Source organism: Cibotium barometz, chromosome 16 (genome assembly GCF_041138505.1).
Source record: "Cibotium barometz isolate CiBa-2024 chromosome 16, ASM4113850v1, whole genome shotgun sequence".
Lineage (NCBI taxonomy): Eukaryota > Viridiplantae > Streptophyta > Polypodiopsida > Cyatheales > Cibotiaceae > Cibotium > Cibotium barometz.
This window is the reverse complement of record NC_141061.1, coordinates 28611895-28620779: the sequence shown is the minus strand read 5'-3', so window position 1 is coordinate 28620779 and position 8885 is coordinate 28611895. Positions and strand designations below refer to the sequence as shown.

The 8885-nt window shown below is 41.3% G+C and overlaps 1 protein-coding gene across 3 annotated transcripts; it reads left to right on the top strand.

Moving 5' to 3' along the window:
- The first annotated feature begins 5711 nt into the window (after positions 1-5711).
- LOC147630525 (superoxide dismutase [Mn], mitochondrial-like) lies at positions 5712-8492 on the top strand. Of its 3 annotated transcripts, none has more exons than XM_086810423.1 (7): positions 5712-5796; positions 5961-6306; positions 6535-6581; positions 7317-7442; positions 7608-7664; positions 7761-7832; positions 7932-8492. In XM_086810423.1, the coding sequence occupies exons 2-7, from the start codon at positions 6015-6017 to the stop codon at positions 8019-8021; spliced, it is 684 nt and encodes a 227-aa protein (XP_086666549.1). In that variant the 5' UTR covers positions 5712-5796; positions 5961-6014; the 3' UTR covers positions 8022-8492. The 3 variants fall into 3 exon arrangements, with proteins under 3 accessions (XP_086666549.1, XP_086666548.1, XP_086666547.1); XM_086810422.1 differs by having other exon boundaries at positions 5742-5866; XM_086810421.1 differs by lacking the exon at positions 5712-5796 and having other exon boundaries at positions 5869-6306.
- Positions 8493-8885: the final 393 nt, after the last annotated feature.

The window sequence follows — 8885 nt, the reverse complement described above, 5'->3', positions numbered from 1 at the left end:
GAGGAGGATGATGCTTATGATGGTTTGTCTACTCTTGAGAATTTGGGAGTTCTGTTCACCAATTAAAGATATAGATCAGTTTCTTGGGGCTAACATTGTTGAGGAAGATTAGCGTATCATCATTTGAGATTTCCTTGCTCATATCACACATGCAGCTGAGGTTACGCAAGGGTTTATGGATCATGGGTTTGATAACTGTCTCTCTACTTTGACAGTGTTACTATGGATACTTTGGGGGGTACGCACACTCTTGTTTGCTTATATATAGGCCAAGAGCTCGACGAGGATACTCGAGAGGTTACACATAAGGTTGGAGGTAACAAAGAGGTTCAAGATTAGTTGTTCGAGTGGCTTGTGCATCATAGTGAACTATTTGATGATCCACTGGTTGAAAGAATTCTCTTATTATGATGATGTAGCTTATGATGGTCCTTTGGCCTTTGCTAGTGAGCAACAAATGACCCTTTGTCATCTATCCTAGAGGATGTGGAGTAGCAATGATGATGACTCTTGCAAAATGTGATAGGAATTTTTTTGATTGGGTTTTTGATGTAGATTCGGCCATAACCATGTGTGTGTGCACCCATATTTATCTACAACGACTTTGTTATTTTAATTCAGATTCATCATGTTAGCCTTGGTTCATTTGTTCGGGCCTTTTTGGATCTCATCCTGTGTTGGAAACTTATCTTTTTTCTCGATCTGATGGCTTTCGTGCTTAGTGTCTTGTTTGTCATCCTTGTTTTTGGCATTCTCTTAGTGGGAGTTTAGTCCTTTTTTTTTGTAAGCTTTGGTGAGAAGGAAATGTGTAGGAACAAGGGTTATGAGCCTTAGATTTTGGAACTAGCTTTAGAAGTTTTTTTTAAATAGCTTTTAAGAAAACTAAAGATGGCTAAAGCTTTTAAGGCCATAAAAAACCTTATAGTAAGATGATATAATTTGGGAGATAAAGCATGGACTTCATGGGATATAAGATAGTTTTTTTAAATAAGCTTTGGAAGCTTTTCCTAAGGGTTTGGGCCTTTGTAAGAGAGAAGAAGAGAAGTTTTTTAATAAACAACACAAGATTTTGAATGCTTTATCTTACTCATTTTACGATGTATCTACATGAAAGACAATGTTTAAACAATGTATGTGGTGCATGGGGAGATCACATCGTCGTCAACCTCCATGTGAAGGATCAACATGGCAAGTTGGCATGACTGTGTTGCAAGAAAAGAAAATAATGTGCGACGTCCCATTTTGAACCTCAGCAACAAAAGGCTTAGCAAACATGCGAGAGCTTGGGTAGTGGTGGATGGGGCTTAAAGCCCTTCACTCTTTTGGCCACGGGTTCAAATCTCCTATGCACCTTGTGCCCTAAGCCTTTGGCCTTTTTGGTGTGTGTGATATTCACTCCCTATGGGGTGTGATCAACACACCCATCTCTGTGAATTGGACACCTGGTAGGCCACTTGGCTGGTTCCTGTGGGGTTGGCGGGGGTGGTTTCTGTGAAGCCAGGTGTTGTGGGGCTTGGTTGGGCCCAAGGGAAGCTTCCCATGGCCGTTTTGTAATTTAAATCTTCTTTATATATATATATATATATATATATATATATATATAAAGTTTTTATTTCAAAAGTTAGAGAATAGCCTATGAAGATGATTATTTTTTGAAGGAATAAAAAATTTAAAGTACACGATGACGACTCTTTGTTGGAAGAGTGTTCATGCACGCTTGTTGACACTGATGTTTGTGAGCTTCTAGACTAAGTTTGTTGGGCAATACCCTCTCGATGCTTCCAATGAACATATTGACGCATTATATACAGATCCTCACACGTGTCACATTAGATACTCTTGATGTAATTAAAGTTTTCTTAATAAATACAAAGTGTTTTTGTTATAATTTTTTATTTTAACTATGGTAATCTTGAGTCTTGGTGATAATTATATTAATTTTCTTTGTTAATCTTGTACTATTATTTATTCACTAAATATTGTGTATTATAATTGATCCTATGCTTATAAATCATTACATCATAATGTGATGCTTGGTGTTAAATGTGTATTATTGTAATGTTTGAAATGCAATACATGCTATGTAAAACTTGCAACAACTAGCAAAGGATCCACAATCCCACCTATATTACCACCAAGGCACTGCCACACTTATCTGAGAATAGATAAATTATTTTGTTACAATTTATGAGGACAACTTTCTCCAAGCCGGACTTTGTTGGAAATGTCCTCAAATTTAGTAAGTACCTTCAACTTCATGAAGCTTTTAGATCCATTAGGAGAGCAGATCTTGTGAAGCATAAGGTATAACCATAAAGTAGATAGAAAATGTTAGTACAAGCCCATACACATCACTAGATAGTAAGGACAAGCCCATCCACATCACCACAGGCACTAAGTACAAGCCTATCTACATCACCAAACACTAAGTACATTTCGACCCAATAGGATAGCACAACTAGTTAAAAGTATATATGCTACAAAAGCCTATTCACATCACCAAACACCATCCATGTCACCAAACACTAAGTACATCTAACCCTTTTTTTTCGAGAAAAGATCCTTTCATTAGTTATATAAAAAAAACGCCCGCTGGGCTACAAAAAAGCTCTCCTGCTCATAAGAAGGTAGAGCAAAGATCCAATCAAGGCAGCTAGGGAGACTCTCCCTAGGTGCAAAAAGGTACAAATATCAGTACAAATAACTGAGAGGCTATATCATACAATAGGAGGGGGGGAAAGCCAAACAGTGGCCTGTAATGCCAGCGGGGAATACCCGCGTGTAGTGTATAGAAGGGGCCGCTGCACCAAGTGGTGTGAAAGGCCTGGCGTACCGCAAGATCGCCGCATCCGAGTCGCCCCCGGATGCGGTCATACTGTCCTCGCAGGGTGTGGATCAACTCCTGCCAACAAATCCCTCGAATAGTCTCTGCTGGTGGCTCCAGTCTCCCCTCAAAGGCCCTGAAACACCGGGCTCTCCAGGTGAACCAGATGTGAGGCTGCTGAGGAGCTCCCATCGTAGATCCGTCTCCTGTATCCAGTCGCGCCGGCGGACAAGAAATCCGATGAAGGAACAAGGCGAGGCTGGCCCCTAATGAATCTGATGGCTTGGCTGTCCTGCTGCGTCTCGTATCCTAGAGCAGGCCCCTTGACGAAGTCGACCAAGCAGCGGCACCCCACGTATACATGCCCTCTGGAGAGAGGGGGCCAAAATGCGCAGCATCCTCAGCCAAATCTGTTGCGCATGTGGACAGTCCCATAGGCAGTGTCTCTGTTTCTCCAATGGGTGACTGCATCGGACACAGGCCGCCAGAAGCCGCCGAAAGACCACTATAGACAAGCCAGGTGCCAACTGCAGAGCCCCAGTGGGCAACCAACCCCACTGGAAAGTCGAGATCCTGCGTGCCTATCGACTAGCCCAGAGCTTGGTTCAAAAATCCTCCAGGAACTCTTGTGAAAGTCCCTATAGCCGCCAATGCTCCGATGCAGCTGGAGAGACCATCCTCCTCGCAGTCAAAATATGCCTCCCCAACCGAACAGTGTACTGGAAAAAGGTAATCTCTGTGGCCTCGGAGGACGCATAAGGATCATGCCACTCGTACTCGCTAGGGTCCCACTGGGGAGCCGGGCCAAGGGGCGCGTAACATATGCCCATATGCGCCAATGAGAGTCCACATCTGCAGGGTCTGGATCAATATGCCACTTCCGGGAAGCGGCGGCCCACTACCCGTATCCTCTGAAAGATGCACTCTGCAAACCAAAGGCGACTCTGCCTCCACTCTCTGAAGTCTGCCCTCATCCTGGATCTCATAGTAGAGGCATCTACCATCCTCAGTGCAAGCTCTGACAGCAATCAGGATCTCCAACTATGTTAAGGCTCCCATCCACTGTGGGACCGCTGGCTTGAAAGGCGTGAACCACTCCTCAGTACATCTAACCCTATACAATAGCACAAACAATTAAAAGTATATATGTTTTTGAGAATGCAAAACTTTAGGTGTGTGTATGCCAAGGGGTGTACAAGCCACCAATGAATTTTATGCAAAAAATAAGTCTTAAAAAAGTAGGTCACCAGATGGCAACCTTTGGTTGGGACACTTGGATGCTTTTGTTTTGTATAAAAATTCACCAGTGGATTATACAACCCCCCAAGCTATGCACATGGCAAGTTGTGGTTCCATATAGAAAAAAAAATGATTAAATTAAAAATTTCAAGACTTGGTGCAAAAAAATTACCAACTTGTCTTCCTCTTGTTGTTGTAGCTCATGGTGGAAAGTCTCAAGGTTACAACCCTTGATAGGTTGGTTGTCGCACTTGTGGGTACCTTTGGTGGATGCTCTTACTACCTAGTGCCAAAAAATTACTCCTCCAGCTTTTCAAAATCTTCCATGATTGAATTGTCCAGCTCTAGGGTAAAAAGAAACCATAGTTGAATTATCCAACTCTACGTGTGGTAGTGTCAGATATAGAGTAAAAAGCATCTGACTAAATTATTCAACTCTAGGGCACACAAAAACGTTCTAGCTCTATAGTTTTGTAAAACCAAAGATGTATCTCTACACTAAGATGAGCATGTATAAGCATAGTGTGAGTGCTCCTCTTCGTAGGTTAACATGGTATCAACAACCGCCTAACCTACCATGAGGCACTTTTCCATCTTATCTTTTGTAAGACGGCGCTGGAACATATCAAGTGACCTTATCCTCAACTTAATGTCAAATAGGAGAGGTCTTATCTTTTGTAAGATAGCGCTGGGACATATAACTTGACCTTGTCCTGAGATTAATGTCAAATGGGGGAAGTCTAGAACTTTGTGTGCATACTTGCTTAAGATTAGTAATAGTGGCCAAATCATTTTTTTGTTTGGTCAACATAATGTGAAAACTAGTCACTTGTATATAAGTCAATTTTGACACTAAGCAATACACATTCATTCCCTTGCAACTTGCAAGCTCTTCTCTACTCTTGCAAGTTAATTTTGACACTAAGAAATACACATTCATTCCCTTGTAACTTATAAGATCTTCTCTACTCTACTCTTTCTTGCATGTGTGCTATTGGATTCTTGCATGCTTGCTTGCTTTAGGTTTGCTTATAGGTTGCTTCCTCTCATTAGCTTCTTATTCTCTGCTAGTTGTGAGCTAGTTGTGAGAGAGAACCAGGACATTCTCTTTTTTCTTCCATTTCTAGATGGTTGCTTGCTTTAGGTTTTCTGGTAGGTTGCTTCCTCTCCTTAGCTTCTTCTCCCCCCCAACGGTTTATGAGAGAGAGCCACCATAAAGAAAGACATTCCCTTTTTTCCTCCATCTCTATCTTCACCCCCTTAGCAAAGGAGCATTTTGGTGTGATAGCGAAGTGAGGACATGAAATATGAGCTGGTGCACCCACATCGAGGGGAACGTCGTATTAGGCACAAGACTCGTGGTCAAGCTTACATAACCTAATATGTGTATCATATAAACAATGCAAATATATACATATATATATATATATATATATATATATATATATATATATATATTGTAATATGAGATTTTTATTTGTACCAATGAGAGCTAGAAGTAAGACTCGATCACGAGACCTTACCCCAATTGCTCTATAGCACTGCTGGTAACAATGCAAATATTTCTATTCTAGTGAACAAATTGCGTCCTTACCGATGAGAGCTAGAAGTAAGACTCGATCACGAGACGTTACCCGAATTGCTCTACAGCACTGCTGGTAACAATGCAAATATTTCTATGCTAGTGAACAAATTGCTTGTCTTAAGCAAAGGATTGCTCTACAGCACTGCTGGTAACAATGCAAATATTTCTATTCTAGTGAACAAATTGCGTGTCTTAAGCAAAGGATTAGGAAGATCAAGGTGATGTAAATTTTGTGCGGCGATGCAAAGCTCGTACTATAGTGGAATGGCTAGGGTTAGAGACATTTACTGTTCCTGTGCTGCTTGTGGTTAGGGTTTTCGCAGACGCGAGAAGAAAGAAGCAGACGTTTTCAAGCGTTTTGCGGCTATGGCGGCATCCATGGCGAGGACCTCTGCGAAAAAGCTCGGTATGACTTTTCGAGTTTGCTCGCCGGCATGGTTGCAGCAACGGAGCTTCCAGACTTACTCTCTGCCGGACCTCTCGTATGACTATGGGGCCCTGGAGCCGTACATCAGTGGCCAGATCATGGAGCTCCACCACAGCAAGCACCACAAGACCTACGTTACCAACTTCAACTCCGCTCTCGAGAAGCTTCATGGTGCCAAGGATCCCCAGTCCATTGTTGCCCTTCAGAGTGCCCTCAATTTCAATGGTGGAGGTCAGTATGTACCATTTAATTCTTGCTTTTTTCTTTAGGATATGATGTAATTTTTTGCCCCAATGGTGGAGATCAGTATATATGATCTAATCTTTGGATTAAAAAAAACAAAATTCTGGGTTTTTCTTCAGTATATGATTTGATTTCTGGGTTTTTTTTTTCCGTGTACGATTCAATATTCTCAGTAAAGGATTAAAAATACGTCACATTTTGTTTTTGTCCTTGAAGGTCACATTAACCATACAATCTTCTGGAAGAACCTAGCTCCACAAAGTGTAAGTTGTCTCTGTCTTTGGTATGTGCGAGACTGTATTTTTATCCAGACCATGCTTCACGACCTTATCAGGTTCTCATGCATGTGTATTGTAAATTTGTATGTGCGTCGTGCATGTATGCTGGTAAGGACCTTGTGCATATCTACTGTATGTGCATGCATGTAATGTAGGCGTGTTTATGCCTGTGATATATGTGTGCAAGTAAATATTTGTAAGCTCATCTTATGTGTATGTATGTACTGTATGAATGTTAATTGTATAAATTCACATGTAAGTATGTGGTTTCTTATCGTCGTTTGTGCATGTAATGTATGCATGTCAATGCTTAGTTATACGTGTATGCATTTTGTGTATGTATTGTATGCTCATTTATTGTATGTGTAATGTGTGTATGTTTATGCTTGAACCATATTTCCGTGTGATGTATGTGTATTCTAATCTGTTTTATGTGTGCATGTATGTGTATATTGTATCACAACACGATGTCTGTACAGCATATATGTTGCTCCACCTGGGCAATGTCATAGGTCGCATATATATAGTGTATGTATTTTGGTTTATTGTATGATAGCATACAGGTATAGCAGGTATTTATTTACTCATTATTTGTATATTCATCGCTACAATTTAATCATAATATATTTATCTGACTATGCTCAATGCCATACTTGCTTTGTATGAATGTTGTGGTGCTGAATCTGAAGTGTGATGTATCAATTTCAATTCTTTACCCAGCAAGGAGGGGGTGAGGATCCCAAAGGTCCTCTAGCAGCTGAAATTGCATCTCAATTTGGCTCTTTAGACAATCTAGTGGCAAGGATGAACTCAGCAGGTGCTGCTGTCCAGGGGTCTGGATGGGTGGTATGTACCTCTCTCTCTCTCTCTCTCTCTCTCTCTGTGTGTGTGTGTGTGTGTGTGTGTGTGTGTGTGTGTGTGTGTGTGTTTCTGTCTGTCTCTGTCTCTGTCTCTGTCTGTCTTTCTCTTTTTGGAACAGTTCCATGTCATAGAATTCCTCCTGGTTGACAGTGGCTTGGACTGCATAAGGAGCTCAAGCGCCTTGTTGTGGAGACCACAGCCAATCAAGTATTTTTTAAACCTGCTATCCCAGTTCAATCTGCCCAATTTTGAAAGGAGGATGTGTCTCATAGGTGGGAACTGGTGGTTGTTTTGTTGTTGCAGGATCCTTTGATTACCAAAGGTTTAGTCCCATTATTGGGAATTGATGTGTGGGAACATGCATATTACCTACAGGTAGAGGTTTGAAGTCTTAAATGCATTATTACACCTTTCAGCTGAGTGTTTCATGGGGTTATGTTGTGCTTTTTCTCATGAGGACTCTTTTGTTAACAGTACAAGAATGTTCGCCCAGACTATCTGAAGAACATATGGAAGGTGGTGAATTGGAAGGATGTGGGCTCGAGGTATGAAGAGGCCTTGTAATGGTATTCTGCAAGAGAGTCTGCCAGAGAGTTTGGTGTTCTTCGGCCTTCTGAATATGTATATTGTGCCATTGCTCTGTTTCAAGACTCTGATAATTTGTGTTGTAGCACTTTTATGGTGTGTGTTAAACAGTAGTTTAGAGTAGGCTATGTTTGTGCTGCTCAATTTTGTGACGGCAGTGTTGACTTTGGAGGTGTCTTATGTTAAACCTGCAAAAAGCTTGGCACCGTGGTGGGATCATAGTGATACTTCACAAAAAATCTTAAACATGCTGTGATGTGTGTGTGACCCTTCTTGGTTTATGTTCCAAGGTTACCAAGCTTTTTACCTGTTGATGATCTGTAGCTAACAGATTATGCCTCATTCTGAAGGCCAGGCTAGTAGGCATGAAGCTGTTGCATGGGAACTGTTGACCTGGTCCTTCTCTGTTAGTTTTTGAAAAAATGGTTGGGGCACTCTTTAGCTTGTTGATATGCAGCTTGTTTTATTTTTCCTGTTTTTATAGTAGCTCCTTGATTCTTCGTAATGCAGGCCAACCACTATAGTTTCATGAAATAAAAAATGCTATCTGAGGGGCCTTTGTGATGTGGTCTCAATAGGCCAGATGCTCTTGCTGTACCTTATTTATAGTTATAGAAGGGCAACAGAGAATGCATGGCATTGTTTTGGACTTGGCAATGAAGGCTAGGATGCATCTGAACTAAGAAGAAGGGGCTACTATACATGATCGCAAGGTGTCATGACAATTGATTGTATATTTGCAACCTGAAAGTAGGCATACAGTGCATGATTGAAGCTTCATTGAACGGTATTAAGGTCACCTCCAAAAGCTCGCAGCCTAACGAAGGGTGTCGAAGAAATAGG